Source organism: Emydura macquarii, unplaced genomic scaffold (assembly GCF_026122565.2).
Source record: "Emydura macquarii macquarii isolate MOO-44397 ecotype Brisbane River unplaced genomic scaffold, CSIRO-AGI_Emac_v2 contig_3345, whole genome shotgun sequence".
In the NCBI taxonomy this organism is placed as follows: domain Eukaryota; kingdom Metazoa; phylum Chordata; order Testudines; family Chelidae; genus Emydura; species Emydura macquarii.
The window spans coordinates 8056518-8080194 of NW_027133482.1; the positions used below are offsets into that span (position 1 = coordinate 8056518).

Here is a 23677-nt window from a genome sequence, read left to right on the forward strand (position 1 = left end):
AACAGAAAGTTAGGAACCAGTAGGAAAGGGATAGACAATACTACAGAAAATATCATAATGCCACTATGTAAATCTGTGGCACATTCACACCTTGAATGCTGCATACAGTTCTGATCACCCTATCTCAAAACAGATATATTAGAATTGGAAAAAGTACAGAGAAAGGCAACAAAAATGATTAGGGGTATAGAACAGCTTCCATATGAGGAGAGTTTAAAAAGACATCTTAGAAAAGAGACAACTAAGGGTGAATATGATAGAGGTCTATAAAATCATGAATGGTTTGGAGAAAGTAAATAAGGCAGAGTTATTTACCCTTTCACATAATAGAAGAGTCAAGGGTAACCCACTGAAATTACTAGTCAGCAGGTTTAAAACAAACAACAGGAAGTACTTCACACAACACACAGTCAATCTGTGGAACATGCAGGGCCCCCACATGGGGGAGAAAAAGGGTACACTTTACCGGAGCCCGGAGGCCCTGAGGGGCCCAGCCCAGGCTGCAACCCCCATTATCATGAGGAAAAAATTGAGGCTAAATTAGAGATCGTGCCTGAGGATATTTATAGAAACTTATTTCCCTGTATCTATGTATCTATTGTCCAGATCTTGTGAGATTTGCTGGTGCCAATCAGAAGCAGTGTTAGCGCAGTCTCAAGCAACATTCTGAACAGTGAGTTGCAGGGCCTGCTGGCCCAGCCCAGGCCATTCTCTAGAATAGAGTGTGTGCTTGTGCAGTTAAACTAGGACTTGTAGTTTGAGACTGAGAGACAGAGAGATTTGGGCTCCTCTCTGTGACATGGTCTATCATATCAAGATCAAGAACTACCAGTCCCAGAGTTCCTTGGGCATAGGCAGGAGGGCGGGACAGCTGGTGGGAGGGGCAAAGCAAAGCACCATAAGATAGTGGGAGCCAGTGCTGCTGCTTCTTCTGGTAGGATTTGCAGGCCCAAAATATATGTGAGAAAGTGTCTAATTCACTCACAGTCACACACACACCCCATACTGCCATGTCTGGTGGTGGCTATAAATACAAATCAGGCAGCCAGAAATGTAAGGAGGTAAAAGAAAGGGAACTAAAAGAAGCTAAAGGACAACAATCTATCCAGTTTTTCAAATCAGAGAAGACCTTTCTGCAGTCAGGCAATATACTGACTAGGGAAGCAGATGAACAAAATCAAGATGAAAATGATTTCAATATAGGGACTGTGTCTGTGGCAGTGGCAATTGATGACAAAGAAAAGCTGCCAGAACATGCATCATATGACTCCAATCTAATGTATCACCAATCTAATGAATCACCATTAGCACCACCACATTCAGAAGGTTTAGAAGAAACAGGAGAGAGCAGTGTTACATTATCTGATTCTTCTCTTTTCAAAGATCCAGGCTTGTGGCCTGAAAACAGAACAGAACAATTTTTTGATGGATAGAATCTATCTGGTGTCCTGACTTTTGAAGAAATGTTGAAGTTAGCAAAGTCAATGCCAAAAGATGTTGATGGGCATAATTTTCCTGAATTTCTTCTCAAATGTAAGACTTCCAACCGGAGAGAAAAGATACCAAGAGACTGGCTTGTTTGGAGTGCTACCAACCAAGCACTGTATTATTTTCCATGTCGGCTGTTTCCTGAAGGGAGGCTTAAACAACGCAGTCTGCTGGCAAAAAATGAAGGGTATTCACCAATTGTAAAAAAATGGTGTAAACTATATACTAAACTTCCTGAAGAGAAAAAAGAGCATAGAACATAAAACTTGCTACTGCCAGTGGAAGCAATTACAGCCGTCACTGTCAGGTGGACGTGGAGTGGACAGTGAGATTCAAAAACAAATATTAACAGAAGCTACAAGATGGAAAGAAATATTGGAAAGATTGTTGGATGTTACCTTATTTCTTGCTTCACAAGGTTTAGCATTCCAAGGAGATAATAATCTGATAGGTGATCCACACAATGGTAACTTTCTTGGAACTCTTGAGATTATAGCTCATTATGACAGCATCACTCGTGACCATTTGGCTAAAGTCAAACAGAAGCAAACAGAGGGCAGAACAATGAAAGGACAGGCTCATTATCTCTCATAGGAGAGTCAGAATAAGTTTATTGTATTATACGGTACAAGTGTGCAGAAGGCCATCCTTGCAGAGAGAGAAAAGGCCATTTATTATTCTATCATATGTGATGCTACTCCTGATGCCTCTCACCATGAACAACATGTGTTGATATTGCGATTTGTAGTTCACAACAAACACAGTGGTACATTTAACATTAAAGAAAGGTTCTTGAGTTTATCATCTTTGATTTTAAAAAAGGAGAATAGATAGCAGAAATGGTAATTGGCAGCTTGAAGCATCATAGCATTCCTCTGGATGACTGTAGAGGTCAAGGATTTGATAATGGCTCTAATATGTCAGGGAAAATAAAAGGTGTTCTGGCCTGCATTATGTTAAAAAATGAACATGCTGTGTATTCTCCTTGTGGCTCCCATTCCCTAAGTCGTGTAGGGGTTAATGCTGCTGCAGCCTGTACTGAAATATCAACATTTTTTGGTTGTGTTCAGCAACTTTTTGTGTTTTTCAGTGTCAGCCCAGTGAGGTGGAAGATACTAACTGATTGGATACACTGCTCACTCCACACTCAGTCAGACACATGCTGGAGTGCACATGCTGATGCTGTCCGTCTCCTCACAAAGCATCTTCCAGGTATTCTGGAAGCACTGTAAGATGCTCTTGAATTAAAATTGACACATGAAGCTCAATCACAAGTAGAAGCACTGAAAAGGAAAGGAATCCATTTTAAGGCACTTGGAAGAAAGGAAGGTGATCAGGAACAATCAACACGGATTCACCAAGGGAAAGTCATGCCTGACCAACCTGATTGCTTTCTATGAAGAGGTGACTGGCTCTGTGGATGTGGGGAAAGCGGTGGATATGATATACCTTGACTTTAGCAAAGCTTTTGATACGGTCTCTCACAATATTCTTATCAGCAAGTTAAGGAAGTATGGGTTGGATGAATGAACTATAAAATGGATTGAGAACTGGCTAGAGCATAGGGCTCAACGAGTAGTGATCAATGGCTCCATGTCTAGCTGGCAGCCGGTCACAAGCAGAGTGCCCCAGGGGTCAGTCCTGGGGCTGGTTTTGTTCAACATCTTCATCAGTGATCTGGAGGATGGGGTAGATTGCACCCTCAGCAAGTTTGCAGATGACACTAAGCTAGGGGGAGTGGTAGATACCCTGGAAGATAGGGATAGGATACAGAAGGACCTAGACAAACTGGAGGATTGGGCCAAAAGAAATCTGATGAGGTTCAACAAGGACAAGTGCTGAGTCCTGCACCTATGACGGAAGAATCCCATGTACAGCTACAGACTGGGGACCGACGGGCTAGGCAGCAGTTCTGCAGAAAAGGACCTGGGGGTAACAGTGGATAAGAAGCTGGATATGAGTCAGCAGTGTGCCCTGGTTGCCAAGAAGGCTAATAGCATATTGGGCTGCGTTAGTAGGAGCATTGCCAGCAGGACGTGGGAAGTGATCATTCCCCTCTATTCGGCATTGGTGAGGCTGCATTTGGAGTATTGTGTCCAGTTTTGGGCCCCCCACTACAAAAAGGATGTGGACAAGTTGGAGAGAGTCCAGTGGAAGGCAACAAAAATGATTAGGGGGCTGGAGCACAAGACTTATGAGGAGAGGCTGAAGGAACTAGGCTTGTTCAGTCTACAGAAGAGAAGGATGAGGGGGGATTTGATAGCAGCCTTTAACTACCTGAAAGGGGGTTCCAGGGAGGATGGGGCTAGGCTGTTCTCAGTGGTGGCAGATGATAGAACAAGGAGCAACGGTCTCAAGTTGCAGGGGGTGAGGTCTAGGTTGGACATTAGGAAAAAGTTTTTCACTAGGAGGGTAGTGAAGCACTGGAATGGGTTACCTAGGGAGGTGGTGGAATCTCCATCTTTAGAGGTTTTTAAGCTGCGGCTTGACAAAACCCTCTCTGGGATTATTTATCTGAGGTTAGTCCTGCTCTGAGCAGGGGGTTGGACTAGATACCTCCTGAGTTCCCTTCCAACTCTATGGTTCTATGATTCTAAAGGGCACTTCAGCTCATTTTTATGCCTTTTGATGGCTAGCTTCTGGTACAAAGTTCTTTCAAGTATTGAGGACACAAACAAGATTTTACAAGCCAGAGGAATCTCTCTTGAATTGGAGGTAGCTCTCATTGCTGATATTATTGAAGAAATAAAACAACTTAGAGATCAGTGGCCCAAAATTCTACAGGAAGCATGTCTTGTAGCAGAAGGCATAGGAATTTTGGCACAATTGCCAAAGAAGAGAGGAATGAAACGGAAAAGATTTCATGATGAGACATCTGAACCTGTGGAATCATGTTCTACCATCTCTGAAAATGAACCAGAATCTTCATTCAGAAGGAATATTTTCAGTGCAACTTTGGACAATGTCATCTGCGAATCAGAGCACAGATTCAAAGCAACCAATAACATTTGTTTGACATTCCATTCAGTCCTGAAATATGTGACACTAGAGCCTGGGGAACTGGAAGAAGCTTCTAAATGTCTACTTCACAAGTATCCTACAGATCTTTCTGAAAATTTTCCTTGTGAAATGTTGCACCTGAAAAATATCTTCAAGTCTACTTTTGGAAAAAAATATGAACTACCCCCACTTATCTTATTAAATGAGATTTACAAAGAACAACTGCAACTAATTTTCAGGGAAGTGTGTATAGCCTTACGGAGTTTTTGCACACTGCCAGTGACTGTGGCAAAAGCTGAAAGACATTTCAGCAAGCTAGCACTCATCAAAAACTACAGATGTTCTACAATGGGGCGAGAATGTTTAAGTCACCTAGCTATCTTGTCTACTGAGTGTGAACTTGCAAGAGAAATTGACTTTGGGGGGCTAATTCATGATTTTGCTATGAAAAAGACCAGAAAAATAAAGCTTTAAAGTTAATTGGCCTAATTATAAAATGTTTGCAGTCACATTGGTCCGTTAGAATAAAAAAATCAAGACATTGACAGGATATAATACGTTTATAATGACCAAAAAGTTACAAAATAGTCAGCAAACTTGTAGGACTCCCAGGCTGGGTGTTACGTTAAACAAAAATAGCAAAGGGGGGCATTTTTCAGAAATGTAGAATATGTAACTAATTTCAGAATTAAAATTTTTGTCATGGCTCATGAGATTGTATGTATGGGATGAGGGATTGTTGTATGTGTGTGAGAGGGGGCCTGTGTTACAAATTTGTACTGGATCTGAAAAATTATGCTTGTGCCCTGGCAACACGTTGCCAGGGGATATTCTGAAGGCCAAAGGTATAACTGGGTTTAAAAAATAATTAGATAACTTCATGGAGGATTGGTCCATCAATAGCTATTAACCAAGATGGTCTAGGATACAGCCCTGAGCTCCAGCTGTCTCTAAACCTCTGACTGCCAGAATCTGGGACTTGATAACAAGGGATGGATCACTCGATAATTGCCCTGGTTTGTTCATTCCCTCTGAAGCATCTGGGACCTACTACTGTTAGAAGACAGGATATTGGGCCAGATGGACTATTGGTCTGACCCAGTATGGCCATTTTTATGTTCTTAGATGTGAGAAGAGCATTGGCTTCTTACTTGAACGTACTCAAGGCTGTTAGACCATCTTCTAGGGTTTTTGTTTCTTATGCAGATGACATGAAGGGTCAAGCAGTCTCAGCCCAAACTATCTCCAGATGGATCATTTCTTGTATTAATACTTCATATTATGTAGCCAGCTCTCCTCTTTCTCAGATGCGCTCAGCCCACTCAATGAAGGTGCAAGTGACACCCACGACATTTGTAGGGTGGCTGCTTGGTCTCCTGTACATACCTTTATTAATCAGTATGGCAATGGCACAGTTTCCAGGTCAGATGCGAACTTTGAAAAAATAATGCTGCAATCACTATTTAAATAGACTCTGAACCCACCATCTACAATATTGCTTATGAGTCATCTGAATGCATCTGCATCCACTCAGTGAAGAAAGACGGTGATTTACCTGTGTGTAACTGTTTGTTCTTTGAGATGTGGGTATAGATTTTTATTCTACAATGCACCCTCTGTCCTCTCTGCATAGGAGTCTTAGGTCACTCTTCCAGTGCAAAGGAATAGGTGGGTCAGGGCACCACACCATCACCTCAAGAGTAGACATGAAATATTAGAGTGCATGCACCACCCTAAGGGGTACTGCTGCAAAAGACTTCTGTCTCTGGCACACTGCACATATACGCACCTATGTGGAATATACATTTGCCTCCATATCTCAAAGAAAGCAGTTACAAACAGGTAAGTAACTGTTCTATCATAGTCCTCTTCATAATTTTTGTATATATATTTGAAGACTTATCATGTCGTCCCCCCAATCTTCTCTCTCCTCATCTCTAGATTAATCATGCCCATTTCTTTCAGCCTTTCCTCATAAGTAAAATGCCTTGCAGTGATTAGATTCAGGGGTACACTGGCTCCTTGCAGCTCATTTCATGTTTGCTGCTATGTTTGTGATCTTTTCCATTCTGGACAGAAAGGAAGGGCTTGGGGCAGGCTCTGATATGACCATCTTACCCCTCGCAACCAAAGGTCAGGGACTGTCTCTGGTGGTATTAGACTCTCCTCCCCTGGAACTGGTTCTGTTAACATGAGGCAGTAGCCCCAATCCCACTCTCTAAAAGTTCTTTGACCTGGTGCCAAACTGCCACTGACACATGCTTGGATTTTCTCCCACAGGTTTTCATTGTGGGGCTCATTGCTGACAGGAAGTTCCACCACTTCAATGCTGTTCTGGAGGCCTATATCCGGCAGCACTTCAGTGCCACACTGGCTTACAAGTAAGCATTACATCAGGAAGATAGGGCCCTCTTTCATTTCTCCTCCCATCCACTTCCAGACATGGAGTGTGCAGATCAGAAACCTGATGTACAGTGGGATGCCAGGGATCTGTAGATGGCATGAGAGCCTGCAGGGAGAACCCTGGGATACAGGAAGCTCTTCTCTTCACTGTGCTGCCTGCTAGGGATCTGGCATTTAGAGATCTGTATGTGACTCTGCATGGGCCCTGAACTCTCCAGCAAATCTAGAGTTCCCTTCAGATCAGGCTCTGTGGTAGGGAGAGTTAGATTTAAGAGGCATATTAACCTTCCCTGTTCACACATCTCTGTTTCCACCATGCAGGAAGCTGATCTCAGTGCTGACGCAGTATGTGGACTCAGCCAGCCAAGGGGAGCCCTGTGAGTCACTCTTACGCACCTTCAAAGCCTTGGAGTATATCTTCAAATTCATTGTCCGCTCCAGACACCTCTTTGCCCAGTAAGTGTCACTGATTATTTGCATTCACTTTCCAGTGCTTCACTAGCAGGCAGGCCACAGTATAAGCTCAGCAGGTCCAGGCCAATTCAGTACTTGGTTGTGAGACCTACAAATAAAATTCAGGGTGCTGTAGGAAGTGGTGCTAGTGATGGAGTAGTGAAGGTAGGGGGCAGTGTGCTGGAGGAGGTGCTTTCCGCACTGCTGACTTAATACTGACATCAGCAATCTAGCATGGTGCTGGGTGCTCTGCACTGCTTGTGGTACAACCTTTTGGATGGAAAGCGGAGATAACTTTCATTCATGCTCACTAAAGTTCTCTGGCACTTTTTGTAAGTATTACAGTGTTACCTATGATATTATTGCCAAATTCTAGTCCATGTAATTAAATTTTGCCTTCCTGAAGTTCCATTCTATTTTCATTAGGATATAGTATTTTTTTTACTTCCTGTCCTAAACTGTTGTGTTGCTGTGTCATGGTTAAACAGTTGTCATCTTCCACCACAGAGGCAGTTGAAACTCAGTGGTGGATGAGTGATCCCTCTATACAGAGTCTGTAAAGGATGGTGTCTGGATAGCAGTTAATCATTATTATTATTATTATTAGAGTGGAGATTAGCATTCAGTTACTAATTAAGCTGATGAATTCAATTTTCTCCCATTAATTTGTTGGTTGAAAGTATCTGATGCAATATGAGGAATTTGTTTAATTCTTCATTGTGCAATAATCCATGGATCTAGTACAATGGGTACTTCAGCTGGCTTGCAGTTTGGGGGCAGAACCAGACCTGTCTGTCACTATCATCAGGAGAATTTTCTATCCCTCGAAGTTCTGCCAGGTTTACTCTGCTCCCCAGTGAGAGGTGGGCAGTTTTCGTCATGCGAAACTTTTCTGAGGGAAATTATTTCACATTTCAAGCTAACAGTTTGGCTCAATAATTTGTATGTCTAATTTGCGGCTGTGTGCTAGGGCTGTTTGTCTTTGCGGAGATTTTTCCCTCAGCTTTCTTTCCCTACTAAGGTGTTACAGCAGCCAGGCTCTCTTCAGGCAGAGAGCTAGGCTGAGAAAGCCAAAGGCAGAAGAAAAGGTCTGTGTCTCTGACTTCCCTCCCTTTACTGAATGTTTTGACAGATGTTGTTGTCAGTTGTTGGCTGCGTGTGTGTTCTCTCTGTGTTCTGTGCTGGCTCTGTGCAGATAACTGGCTCAGCAGACCTTGATCAAGCTACCCAAAGAGACCACAGACTTGGTTTAGTAGCAAAGGCGCTTGGCCACATTTATTGTCAACGAAGCATGGTCCTAGTATCCCATAGACACTACAAGACCACTAACACATGAATGCCTGTTACAATGGACCAGCTCAGTGAACGGTGGAACGTTCCGCCTCCCCCAAAGCCAGACAAAGACAGCTCCTCTGTGACCCCTTTTTTATGCACTGATACAAACAAGTTACGTATTGCCCCTCTGACATGGTTAGTTACAACCCTTTATCTTGTACACATTGGTTTGATCAAAACATCTCTATCCATCACCCTGTCATACTGACTTAATCTATACAGATCCCTGTATCATCTTGGGGAGTGTGTTTATATCATAACTTGGTATCGGGTTGTTATGGCATGATCCTTCTGGAAGTGCTTATGCAAGCATCCTGTTCCTAACACTTCTTAGGAGTGTTTGTGGTTTTGCAACACTAGCCAAGTTCTTGCCAAGTTCAGTGAACTTGCAAGTAGGCACATTTTGTAACAGGGCATGACTTTAGTTCAGGCTTTAGGCCTCATACCAGGCCCCTGACACCAGGCTTCATATCTCAGGCTCTCTCTTTCTACTACAACAGGGAGCTTGGCCTTCTGTGTGTGGAGAATGCATTATCCCCTTCACAGCCCTGTCTAGATGGGGGTTATTTTGTGCCGAAGTCCATAAAGTGGGCTCTAGCAGCCACTGTCCTGACTGTGGAGCTCAGCTGTCTCCACTCCTTCCTCCTGTCCCTCTCCTCAGGCCATAGATGAAGGACAATGGATGAAGCATTGACAATGCCAGAGTATGGTAAGGGGCCTTTAGGCCCTATAACAGGCTTCTCAGAAGTTCCCAGAGAAATGCAGACCCATTTGTCCCATGTTGATCCTGTACGGTAGAGAGAATTAGAGCTTCTTGGGAGACCATTCTCAAACCTCAGTGTTGGGGTAGAGATCAATTCATGTGTCCACAGCTGGGCACCCAATGACTGTACCAGTGAAGGCCAGGATTCAATATCTTCAATGCAGAGCTATTGTTTATTGAAAAGCAGGAATCACAGACAAATAGAAAGGACTATACAATGCCTCTCCTTAGTAAGCCTCAATTTCCCAAGCATAAACTCTCAGTAACTATGTTGGCTCCACACAGTATCCTGACTGGTAAGCAAAGCGAGATAGCTACCACTCCTAGGTGAAGACTGTCTCTTCCTTCTTTAGGTTCCTTCAGGTCCTTGGTCTATTTTCTGAGTCCCTCATAGTGGGATCTTGGCTACCCCGAGGCCCTCTGGTCTTAATCCTTCTTCTGTCCGACGGTATCACTGGCCCTCTTAGATATATGAGATATAGCTAGAAAAGCTAGATACCAGGTGATCTTCCCAATACTTATACCCTCTTCCCAAAGAAGTCACATACGTGCAAAATATGCTTTGCCAGCGAATTATGTGACATATTCCAATTAATTCATAATTTGGGAGAGGGCTGCAGGTATTGGCTGATATTCACTTATCGTGGACTACTCCCATCCAGGCACCTGATGTCACATCATTCTATAGGGTAAGTTGACCCAGGTCAGCTAGCCCCAGATTCGCCATTACACGCCTCCACATGTATATACCAGGCAAACTGGCCATTGGCTGATCATGACCATTGGTATTCCACATCAGCATAGCTGCTTACACAGGGTCTGGATAAACATTTCTGACACATGTTGATGCCAAGTGCAAGTTTGGCCTTTTCAGTGATTTTCCACAGTCTAGTGCTATGAGGCTCTGCTCCTAGAATCCTCTAGTACTCAGGCTCACCAAACTTGTCCATTGTGATATATATAGTGATTCAGCACCATCCCAACAGTCCCCCACTCGATATTCAATTACAAAAGGTAATTGTAATATTGCACCAATCATATCAATTATACCAATTATCCTACCAAGGGGCCATGTGTCTCCTTTTTACCTATTTTGCGGTCTCAAGCAGTGCAAAATGAATCTTAAAAGGCTCCACGTAAGGCTTTTTTTTCCGTATACTGCTTGCATGCCTGATACACAATACAAAAGCATAAGAATAACAGTAGCATAATTCCAAAAATCCAAAATAACATAATCCATTTGGTTTCATTTCATTCTGTTACATGACATACCAATCACGCATTTGAGGTGCTAGGTCTTTTCTTTTCATTCTTTTCAATGATCTGATATTTTCGAGCAAGCGTATCTTTTACAGCTACGACAAGACTTCTTGTTTGTTTTATTTGGTCTAGGTTTCCCTGATATGTTTGTATTTCCGTGTCCCAATCTGTTTAATTCAATTTTATTTCTTCTAAATTGGGTGATCTTAATCTTGTGTGAGATATATATGTTTTGACTACTTGGGGATGCCGTTGATATTGTTTGTATAGGAAATGGATTACATCTCCATATGTGCACCACGTTTCTTGCTCTACAAACCAGGTTTTATTATTTATAGTTACATTGCCTTCCTTTTCCTGGTGCCAACGTATATTTTGTTTTGTTTCATATAAGCCCCACCAGCCTTTTTTCCATTGCAGGTTCATGGTAACGTTATCTTCTATCCATTTTATATTCCAATTTCCCCTTTCCCCATTCCAATTTCCCCATTCCCATTGGGCTCTTAATATTTTTTCCCATCCTTCCCCAGGGATCCACCATATTCCATTCCCTTCTGGCATTACTTCATAGTATCCTGTCTCATTTCCCCAGGCACTGGCATATATTACTGGATACACCTTTTGTAACTTTCCATTAGCTATTCCTGATAGGATAAGAACACATTGGTGTATGGTACACTTTTGTACTCGTACCCTCTGTGGAAATGGAGAGAAAAACTCTCTGATAGGTTCGGTTTGGGATACGGGGGGTTAAGCGAGACAGTGATGATTCTGGGGGTTTGCTTAATCAATAAACCCTTTATTTTACAATAAACAATCCTATCCTTATAATAAAACAGTTCTATTTCTATAATAAACAGTTTCACAGCAAGCAATTACACAGCAAACAGTGATAGCAAAGGGCAGGAGAACTCCGTGCACGAAAGGACAAAATGTGCCACCCAAGACTTTAGCGTTTTGTGATCTCTCCTGGATCAACGCATGGCTGCCAGCATGTGACACTAGGGTGCCCGGTTTTGGAGTTCCCCAAAGAAGTTACAAGACAAACACAACAGAAAACAGTTAATCCATACTCACAAACATTATATACAGGTATACTGTGCTGGCCAAATTCAGTTGCCGTTTGCTTTAGATACTGCAGACGGGAGAGAGCCACTGTGAGTGATCAGTTCACAGTGAAGCGGGCTAGGAAAGATGCGTCAGCCCGCCGAGCTGACACGACCAGGAGATATGCAGGATGCCGGGTAGATTCAATTCCTCTCTGCCTTCTGCCACCTGGGTTTGAACTTTTATAATTTCCCCTGGTCAGCAGAGGCTAAGCCCCATTGGTTGCTATTTGCTGCATGACCTTCTAAGGCCATGGCTCGGAGTTTAGCCAACCAGGTGCTCCTGGTTTCCCGGGCAGGTATGAACCAGCCAACCAGGTGATTACAATTATCCTGGGCAGTTGCTGACCACGCACCAGCAGGTGGGGTCACTTCATTTCCTTATAAGGAGACAGGTACATGCGGCTTGTGCTGCTGAGTCAACCCTCCCTAGGCTGCCTCTTTATCCACGTGGGGGGGGCAGTGCATGTGGTGCTGCAGACGCCACTATGCAATTCAGTCTCCACACCCTCCAGGTGTCTTGGAATGTGTTATTAATGTAAAAGTAGTACCACAATGCCCAGTTCAATGTTCTTGGCCAACTACCCTTGGCACTTTGTTCCATGATATTTTTCCATTGTTCTCCCAATATTCCTTGTGCCTCCATGCAGGCTTCTCCACAGGATAAACCTGTGTGAATGTTCCTTACTTGGTTAACAATTTCCAAAATTGCCTTTCCCAATAAATTTCTCATTTCCATTACTGCTTGGCCCAGTGTTTGGTCCATTAATTACCCTTGGGCTTCTGTGTTTGCTGCTTCAGCCAATTGCTCCAGAGCCTCTCTGACTCTTTCTCTTAAAGTCAAGAGACTCCACGTGTTTCCCAATCCCAGATCAGTATTAAATGTTTCCCAGGTGGTATCTCTTTTAACCATTACTCTTCTTTTTAAGTCCCAAGACTTTTGTATTCTGCAACCCAACCGGGAACAATTTGGATAGTGGCTGTCTATGACCCAGTCTTCAGAGGATAAAATAAAAGTAATCTTAAATCTGGATCTATCTTGTATATATTTGTGACCATACTCATGATTTGGGATCAGCCATTCCATCTGTTTCGGAGCCTGGGTAGTAATATTTCAATGCTCCTTTATTTATTTGGTTACATTAACCCAGATTTGACCCATTCCATCCTTGTTATAAGTAAAACATTTTAAAGCACATGCGTCTTTGTGAGGGCACTTACGCCTAGATATCTCCCATCCTTTAAATTAAGTCCCGTTATGATGTCCCTGTACCATAACCCATTCATTTCCAAGCTCCCACTCAAATTCATATTCATTACCATATCCTAGTGAGCAACTTCTTCGTGAACATCACTCACATCCCCAATGACAGATATCAATGTTTTCTGTGATATTATATAATCTTACAAAAACTCCTGTGGATATATCTATTACTTCTGTTTCATTTTCAAACCAAGCTCCTGGGTAGTACATTCCTGTGGTGACTCTCCAGGATTATGTTGGTATGTTTGGGGAGGTAGCCCATGCAGAACACTAAGCATCCTTTTACATTGATTTTGGCACAATGCCAGATCTTATTATATTCTTCCTCACTATCATCATAATTCTCATCATAATTGTGCTCAGCTGCTAAAAGTTGCTCAGCGGGCTGTAAAACATTTGGAAGCCCTTGCAACTCTTGTGTGGGTAGTGGCAGTGAATTAGCCTTATGGGGGTCCTTTTCCTTCGAGATAACTGTTTGAGAGACATATATCCAAAGGATAGGTACACTATCAGTTACCATTTGGGATTCCATTTCGTTTTCCTCACTAGAACTTACATTTAAAGGGGTTATACTCAGAGGACTCTCTGTTCTTTCTTCCTCCATATCACTTGTTTTCCTTATGCTTCGCAATTTTGAATTATTTAAAGGCTGGCTTATATCACGGACCATTTGGGCCAGGTCTAAGTCCACAGGTCCCACAAATACGATTTGGTGGTACCATTGATAATTTGGACCTGTTCAGTTATACCGATATGTCCCGAACCCTACCTCTACTTGCTCAAATCTTTCTAGGAACTTCCATCCCAACCAGATCCCTTCTACACATTGATCTTTTTCTGACCATACAAGAGTCTATTTAAAGGGTCCCGATCATTTAGTCCCCTAGGTTGCCAATTTTGCCACTTTCTACATTTCCGCTTGCTGGCTTTTAGTACCTTCCCTCCAGGGGTAGTGAGGGTATCTGCTTCCTCTTGCCAAGACCTTAGCCAGTTCCATTCAGTACCTCCTGTATGTGCTGCGACAATGGTCTGCACCCCCCCGAAAGGGCTTCTGTTTTACCATAAATTGAGTAACTTTACACTCTGGCTTCTGCTCTGGCTGCAAATCTGTGGCAAGGACAGGTTTTACAACTAGTGGTCCAGTAACCACGTAGCAAGTGATTCAACCAGCAACAAGAAGAGGCAGATTTCCCAACATACTTCTGGGATCCATGGATTCATTAATCTATAAAACAAAACAAACTATAAAACAAAACAAGATACAAGGCCTCTAATTTGGCTTTATAGGTCAGACTGACAATATGTAAGAGAGCACTATGATTGCTCTGAGCTCCAGGATGAAACTGGAGATAAGCCAGTTGAGAGTCTCTGGGTTAAGCTTAGAAGCAAGAACAATACGGGTGATATCGTGGTGGGTATCTGTTATAGACCACCAGACCAGGAGGACGAGGTAGATGAGGCTTTCTTCGGTCAACTAGGGAAAGTTTCCAGTTCACAGGAACTGATTCTCATGTGGGACTTCAATCACCCTGAAATCTGCTGGAAGAGCAATACAGCAGAGCACAAACAATCCAGGAAGTTTTTGGAAAGTGTTGTGGACAACTTCCTGGTGCAAGTGCTGGAGCAGCCAACTAGGAGCCGTGCTTCTCTTGACCTGCTGCTCACAAACAGGGAAGATTTGGTAGGGGAAGTAGAAGTGGGTGGCAACCTAGGCAGCAGTGACCATGAGATGGTCGAGTTCAGGATCCTGACAAAAGGAAGAATGGAGAACAGCAGGATATGGACGATGGACTTCAAAAAAGCAGACTTTGACTCCCTCAGGGAGCTGATGGGCAGGATCCCTTGGGAGGCTAATATGAGGGGGAAAGGAATCCAAGAGAGCTGGCTGTATTTTAAAGAAAACTTATTGAGGGCACAGGAACAAACCATCCCGATGTGCAGAAAGAATAGCAAATATGGTAGGCGTCCAGCTTGGCTTAACAAAGAAGTCTTTGTTGAACTTAAACACAAAAAAGAAGCTTACAAGAAGTGGAAGCTTGGTCAGATGACTAGAGAGGATTATATAAACACTGCTCGAACATGCAGGAATGAAATCAGGAAGGCCAAATCACAATTAGAGTTGCAGCTAGCAAGGGACGTGAAGGGGAACAAGAAGGGTTTCTAAAGGTAAGTTACCAACAAGAGAAAGATTAGGGAAAGTGTGGGCCCCTTACAGAATGGGGGAGGCAACCTAGTGACAGAGGATGTGGAGAAAGCTGAGGTACTCAATACCTTTTTTGCCTCTGTCTTCACAGACAAGGTCAGCTCCCAGACTACTGCACTGGGCGGCACAGAATGGGAAGGAGGTGAACATCCCGCAGTGCTAAAGGAACAGGTCCAAGACTATTTAGAAAGATTGGACATACACAAGTCCATGGGGCCGGATGCAATGCACCCGAGGGTGCTGAGGGAGTTGGCTATTATCTTTGAAAGCTTGTGGCAATTGGGGGAGGTCCCTGATGACTGGAAAAAAGCAAATATAGTGCCCATCTTCAAGAAAGGGAGGAAAGAGGATCCGGGGAACTACAGACCGGTCAGCCTCACCACAATCCCTGGAGAAATCATGGAGCAGGTCCTCAAGGAATCCATTTTAAGGCACTTGGAAGAGAGGAAGGTGATCAGGAACAGTCAGCATGGATTCACCAAGGGAAAGTCATGCCTGACTAACCTGATTGCTTTCTATGAAGAGGTGACGGGCTCTGTGGATGTGGGGAAAGCGGTGGACGTGATATACCTTGACTTTAGCAAAGCTTATGATACGGTCTCTCACAGTATTCTTATCAGCAAATTAAGGAAGTATGGGTTGGATGAATGGACTATAACATGGATAGAGAACTGGCTAGAGCATAGAGCTCAATGAGTAGTGATCAATGGCTCCATGTCTAGCTGGCAGCTGGTCACAAGCGGAGTGCCCCAGGGGTCGGTCCTGGGGCCGGTTTTGTTCAACACCTTCATCAATGATCTGGAGGATGGGGTAGATTGCACCCTCAGCAAGTTTGCAGATGACACTAAGCTGGGGGGAGTGGTAGATACCCTGGAAGATAGGGATAGGATACAGAAGGACCTAAACAAACTGGAGGATTGGGCCAAAAGAAATCTGATGAGGTTCAACAAGGACAAGTGCAGAGTCCTGCACTTAGGACGGAAGAATCCCATGCACAGCTATAGACTGGGGACCGACGAGCTGGGCAGCAGTTCTGCAGAAAAGGACCTGGGGATAATAGTGGATAAGAAGCTGGATATGAGTCAGCAGTGTGCCCTGGTTGCCAAGAAGGCTAATAGCATATTGGGCTGCATTAGTAGGAACATTGCCAGCAGATCACGGGAAGTGATCATTCCCCTCTATTCGGCATTGGTGAGGCTGCATTTGGAGTATAGTGTCCAGTTTTGGGCCCCCCACTGCAAAAAGGATGTGGACAAGTTGGAGAGAGTCCAGCGGAGGGCAACAAAAATGATTAGGGGGCTGGAGCACAGGACTTATGAGGAGAGGCTGAGGGAACTGGGCTTGTTTAGTCTGCAGAAGAGAAGAATGAGGGGGGATTTGATAGCAGCCTTCAACTACCTGAAAGGGGGTTCCAGGGAGGATGGGGCTAGGCTGTTCTCAGTGGTGGCAGATGATAGAACAAGGAGCAACGGTCTCAAGTTGCAGGGGGTGAGGTCTAGGTTGGACATTAGGAAAAAGTTTTTCAATAGGAGGATGGCGAAGCACTGGAATGGGTTACCTAGGGAGGTGGTGGAATCTCCATCTTTAGAGGTTTTTAAGCTGCGGCTTGACAAAACCCTCTCTGGGATTATTTATCTGAGGTTAGTCCTGCTCTGAGCAGGGGATTGGACTAGATGACCTCCTGACGTCCCTTCCAACTCTATGATTCTATGATTCTACTTATATTCACATTAATGGGACAGCTTTCTTTATAACTCTGGGGTTGCTGGGCAAATTGCTCTACTCTCCAATCAATGGTGCACCCATCATAACTCCCTGAGATACTTCTTCATTGAGTCACAATTAGGCTTAATGGGTATCTGGGTTGCACACTTATGTTACTATTTACCTATCTTTTTTCCCCCTTCTTTTGAGCCTTATTAGGGGATCCCCCATTCATAATATACTGCAGCAAAAGGTCATGAATATACATATATGTACTATGCTCTAGCTTATCATACGGGATCTTGTCCATAGGTTTTTTGTGTTAAAGCTAAAATATAAATTTATAAATGCATATATATAAATATATATAGAGAGAGACATATATATCAGAACAAGCAATCAATTTTATCAGAAGAGATACACATATATACACATATACCAATTAATTCTATAAGCTTATAATTTACTTTTTTTCTCCCTGAAATCTTTATTTAAGTTACTCATCTTGGACACCTTTTTACCTGTGTTTCCCATGTTCTTGAATATACAGTTTGATATGGTCAGAATGTTTCCAGACATCCCCCGTTGGAGTAGCCACTAAGACTGCTATGGGACTGGCTACATACTTGATTGAATACGGCCCAATCCATTTTGGTTTCATTTTTCCTCTCGTGACAAGACTTCTTAGCGTTACCTTGTCCCCTATTTTCTATTGGTATCCCATCTGTCCTGTTTGTTCCTCTCTCTATCTTCGTTGACTTTCTTGTGTCCAGATCTCTTTCACTGTTTGAACCAAGTTTGCTATCCAGACTTTCTTTTGCATCCATTCTGGAATTTTCTTGCCTAATGTTAACAAGAATTCTGTGGTCCTCATGGTCCTGCCCATCATTAACTCAAAAGGTGTATACTTACTCCCTGCTTGTCTTAAAGCTCTCATGGTCATCAGAACAGCAGGTAAAGCTATTTCCCAATTACAACCTCTTGCCTGAATTTGTTAGTGAGTGCATCCTTTATGTCTCTGTTTTTCCTTTCCACCTTGCCTGGACTTGCTGGTGATAAACTATTGCCACTTCTGTTTAATTCCCATCATCTGTAACAAATCTTGTACTACTGCTCCAACAAAATGCACTCCCTGCTCACTATCTATACACAAAGGCACCTGTGTCCACGAGGCCTTAGCCATGGTCTAAGCTGTGTTATCAGAGGTAGGAACCATTTCAACCCAACCTGAAAAATGGTCTATTACCACTAGGCAATACTCTTTTTCTATAGGAGTTTTCCTTAGAGGTCCAATGTAATCCATTTGCAGTTGTTGCCATGGGCCTGTAGTATCCGATTGATGTCTCATCACCTTTTTTTTTCTGCTTTTAGGGTTAACCTGTGCACAAACCAAACATTTTTGACAAAAACTTTCAATTTGAATTCTCATTCCTGGCCACCACATTGCTCTTTTTACTTGTTCTAGTGTTCTTTTAGGTCCAAAATGTCGTTGTTCATGGATAAATCTTATTATTTCTTCCCTGCTTCATTTGGGGGTACCCCTCTTTCTTGTTGTCCTTGTCTGGCCACTGTTATTTCTCCCTTCTTTTCATTTCCCATTCTTCGTCCACTCTTGCATTACCCAATACGTGCTCTGCTTCCGGAGCAGCTCTCAGTAACTCCACCCTAGTCCTGTTTTCCCGTGGTTCCATAAAGATTTTAATAGGTGATCTTAATCCATCATACATTAAATCTGTTACATGCTCCTCTTCATCCTCCAAGCCAGCAAGAATACCTGTCAAAGTCAATCTAGTGCAGTAAGCCATAACAGTTTCTCCCTCTTCTTGTCACATTAACAACACAGCCTTTCTTAGCTTGATTTTTCTTCTCCCCTGCTGAGCTATCTTTTTCAAAGTCTCATCCTTATTTTGCTCACCTTCAATCTCTGCCAATACTGTTGGTCCCTCTGTAGGCCCAGTGCATGTTAGTATTAAATCCTTCAGGTCTCCCAAATCCAGTTGTCTCTGGATGGTATATCCCAAAAGCCAAGCCATACAGTTCCTCTTTGTTAAAGGTCCCAACTGTTTGGCCAGTGCCTGCTTTTCAGTTTCAGTCAGAGGACAGGTTATTTCCTCCTCTACATGCCGAGGGGCTTGGGGTGTCTGCATTCCTATTGTTGGCAACTGAGTCCTCGGAATGGATTCCTTCTACACCAGCTTGTATACTGGTTTCCCATCATCATCCAATACCACAGCATTTTCATCATCTAGTTTAACATTGTACCATTCCCTTTTAATCACTGGATGATTCACATCAGGTATGTCAATGTGCTGGTAAGTGGGTTCCCCTTCCACACTTCCATAAGTTTTCCCAGACCGCAACATCACACCCACCTTTCTGCCTTCCTCCTTTTTACTATCACCGTCATACAGACGTTCCTGTTCCCACATCTCTTGATCTTTCTCTCTCTGCCATTCTTCCAAAGCATTCTCCCAATACTCAGAGGAGAAATAAATAAATCCAACAGCACCTGCTTCTCCTGCTCACCTTTGTGGAGTGCAGCATGGCAATATGATGGTTCTTGGAACAGCCAAGGCTGTGGGTCAACTTGTTAACCTCTTTCTTCAGCTTGAAGGAATCTTGCTGGTGCTTAGCTGGGTTTCAGCTTTCTAAAACCACCAGCCTGTGAGCCCTTACTTTGCTTTGCAGTTTAACAATAGGTGTATCCCAGTCCCAGAGTCCCTTTGAAGCCTTCCCCTGTGATATCCAGCCCCTGATATTGACTGCTCACAGAACTACCAGGTCCACCATTCCCGAAGGAACAGAACACATCAGTTTGTACAGTTCAATTCAGGATCAGCACTTGCTGATTGCTTAACATCACAGCACTGAGATATATTTATAGTGAAAAAAAGAAAAAGTTTATTATCAAAAATTTAAGATGGATGAAGGGATAGTGAGTAAGAATACTGGAAACAAATGGTTAAATATAAAATAAAATCAAAAGATGCTTTCTAAAGATCAAACTTCACTAACATGTAAACCTCCTTTCTAAAGAAGTTGATCTCACCAAAAGTCCTCTGCAGTGTTTAACCAAAATTGTGATCCTGTTTTTGTAAATGCAAACACACTATCCATTTACTTACTAGGTGCAGGATGAAGGGATGTCTTCTTTGCCTTCTAAATATAACCCCAGAATTCATGGCCTTTACTCATAGACAGGATAACCTCCCAGAGTTGGCCTTTTTCCTGTGTGCTCCTTTCCTGTTGATTTCACATCTCTTTGTATGTAAATGAACATCTGTTGTGTTAGTTTACAATGCTTAATTTACATCCTGACAGAGAGAGAGGTGAATAAACATCTCTTGCCTGTGAGAAAACCTGTTGGTTTTTTTTACCTTTGCTGGTGACTAATACATTGATACAGATTTTAAAAACATATTTTCAGTATATATACATACCTCTTACATAGTATCTTTACATACATTTCACAGTTATATTAATGTCCTGCATGACATTGGCTTTCATTAGGGGCCTCACATGGTGTTCTTTGGTAAACTAGAGCATACACACCAGACTTGTGAGATTTCTGTAACCACTTTGCTCCTCTTGACATGTGCACACACACATTTTCCTTGTCCAGGGAGGAGGCTTAGAATTAAATGATCAAAATAATAATATATATTCAAATAAACAGAAGAGAGATTTTTTCAGACAGAATGCTGTGAAACTGTGCTCAGATGGTCTGTGGTTCCCTAGATAAGCTATTTATCCTCCTCATGCTCCTTGGGAAGATATAAGAGAGGAGTGGGAAATTCTAGCTACTCCTAAAACTGGTGAAGGTACCTGCCTGTCATCCTCAGCTGACACAGCAGATTGCAATATGCTAATAACCAGCCTGTTGTGCCCAGCTGGTGCTGCAGATTGCAATACATCTTCACCTCCTGTCCTGTCCTGTCCTGTCCTGGGGAGGGGCGCTGGCCAGGCCCTCCTCAGAGGAGCTGCCCCACTCCCTGTTGCAGGCAGCCAGGGCATCGCCCCGGCTCCTCCACCCCTGCACTGGGCGCCAGGAGGGAGCCACAGGGACCAGAGTCCATCATGCCCCCTCCTGCCGCCGGGCAGTCCCTGCCATCCCCACAGTGGTGGGAAGAGTGGGACACAGGCCACAGACCCCCCCCAATGGGGTGCTGCTAACAGGGGGCGGGCACCAATGTAAGTATGTCCCCCGGGCACCAGAGACCCACAGTGCGCCATTGTGTGCATCCCGTCCTGAGTGACGTACCCAGTCAATATGGGGATAGTTGAAATCCCCCATTATTGTTTTTTATTTTTATATCCTCTCTAATCTCCTTGAGCAGTTCACAGTCACTATCACCATCCTGGTCAGGTGGTCAGTAGTAAATCCCTACTGCTATCTTCTGATTGTTCAAGCATGGAATTACTATCCATAGTGATTCTATGGCACAGTTTGGTTTGGTTAAGATTTTTACTTCATTTTGGCTCTATGCTTTCTTTCACATATAGTGCCTCTCCTCCACCAGTATGACCTATTCTGTCCTTTCGATATATTTTGTACCCCAATATTACTGTGTTGCAGTGATTATTCTCATTCCTCCAAGTTTCTGTGATCCCTATTATATCAATATCCTCATTTAATACAAGGCACTCACATTCACCCATCTTAATATTTAGACTTCTAGCATTTGTATATAAGCACTTAAAAAAATTGTCACTTTTTAGCTGTCTGCCATTATGTGATGTAATTGAATAGAACTCTTTTTCATTTGACTGTTTCTCATCAGATCCTACCCATATTTTATCCTCGTACATCCTGTCCTCCTTCCTAGGATATAGAGAAACTCCATTAATAGATCCTCCCCTAAAGGATGTCTCAGTCCGAACCACATGCTCCTCCGCACCTGTCAGCTTTCCTCCAGCCCTTAGTTTAAAAACTGCTCTACAACCTTTTTAATTTTACATAACAGCAATCCGGTTCCATTCTGGTTTAGGTAGAACCCATCCTTTCTGTCTAGGCTCCCCCTTTCTCAAATGGTTCCTCAGTTCCTAATAAATCTAAACCCCTCCTCCCTACACCATCATCTCATCCAGGCATTGAGACCCTGCAGTTCTGCCTGTCCAACTGGGCCTGCACATGGAACTGGAAGCATTTTACTACCATGAAGGTCCTGGACTTCAATCTCTTACCTAGCAGCCTAAATCTGACTTCCAACCTCTCTCCTATCCTTCCCTATGTCATCGGTACCTACATGTACCACAACCACCAGGTCCTCCCCAGTACTACACATAAGTCTGTCTAGAAGTCTCAAGAGATCCGCAGCCTTCACACCCAGCAGGTTGTGTCACCATGCGGTTCTCCCGGTCATCACAAACGCAGCTATCTATGTCACTAATGATCAAAACCCCCATTGCTATTACCTGTCTCTTCCTAATAACTGGATTTCCCTCCCCCAGAGAGGTATCCTCAATGTGAGAAGATACCATGACATCATCTGGAAGAAGGGTCCCAACTGTGGGATCATTTCCCTCTGCTCCAGTTTGATGTTCTCCTTCCCTGAGACTTTCATCCTCCTCAACAGGACAAAGGCTGTCAGACCGGGGCTGGGACCATTCTTCTGTGTCCTGGAAAGTATCATCTATGTACCTCTTAGTCTCCCTTAACTCCTCCAGTTCAGCCACTCTGGTCTCCAAAGCCCGTACACAGTCTCTGAGGGCCAGGAGCTCCTTTCACCAAATACACACACGCCACCTGCCCATGAGGTAGGTAATAACCATATATGCTGCATTCAGTGCAATAAATTGGATAGCCCCCACTCTGTTGCTGGACTTCTGCCTGCATTTTCTTCTTACTCCTGCAGCAGTTTTCTTTATTGTTGTTTTGTTTTTATCTGGAGGTGTTTATTGCCTCAAGTTTAAAAAATGTTAGTGAAGTGTAATTAGCTCCCCTACTCAACTCCCTCACAAAACTCCCGTTCGCTTGCTCCTCTGGTTGTAGAATCATAGACTCATAGAAGATGAGGGTTGGAAGGGACCTCAGGAGGTCATCTAGTCCAACCCCCTGCTCACAGCACCACCAATTCCAACTAAATCAACTGGTCACTTAGCAGCAGGCTTTTTAAACCCCTGTTCTCCCTGAGTAGCCTCACCCCCTGGTTAAGGGTTGATGGGGGCTAAAGGATCAAGGCCTTGTTAAGAAGCTCTCATCCTTGCTTAGCAGGCTGCTAGACTCAACACATTGTCACCCAAACAAACAGATCACACTGTATACTTCAGTCAAGCAACAAGCACACCACAAACACACACACCAAAGACAACAAACTCACCCCAAGGGTCATGTAGTCGCTCCTCCTTCACCTGGAGAACTCCTTCACAAAACTCCCCTGTTAGCTGCTCCTGTTTGCCGAGTCCAAGATGCATTCAGGTAGGTCTTCCTTCAGCCCTGGTGGAGTATTGAGAGGGGATTCCTCCACCACTGCCATTTCTCATCACTGTTGCCTTTGTTACCACCTCTGCTCATAACCATCACTGCTGCCTCTGCTGATGGTCTGCCCTTGGTCCAATGCCACAACCACCTAGCCCAGCTATCAGCAATCACTGGTCGAGGATTTGCTGGGTCTGAGTTGCCTTTGGTGCTGCTGCTGCGTCTCTCACCACTCTGCCTTTAGCAGCAGGGCCATGTTCCAAGATTCCACCACCTAGGC

General features: G+C 43.6%; 1 protein-coding gene across 1 annotated transcript in view; it reads left to right on the forward strand.

Moving 5' to 3' along the window:
• The window catches only part of LOC137143712 (dedicator of cytokinesis protein 2-like), a 229933-nt gene that overhangs the window by 81783 nt on the left and 124473 nt on the right, over positions 1–23677 (forward strand). The window contains exons 21-22 of the mRNA XM_067533643.1: positions 6769–6869; positions 7213–7347. Of these exons, the coding sequence (XP_067389744.1) occupies positions 6769–6869; positions 7213–7347 (236 nt within the window). The remainder of the gene's footprint in view (positions 1–6768; positions 6870–7212; positions 7348–23677) is intronic.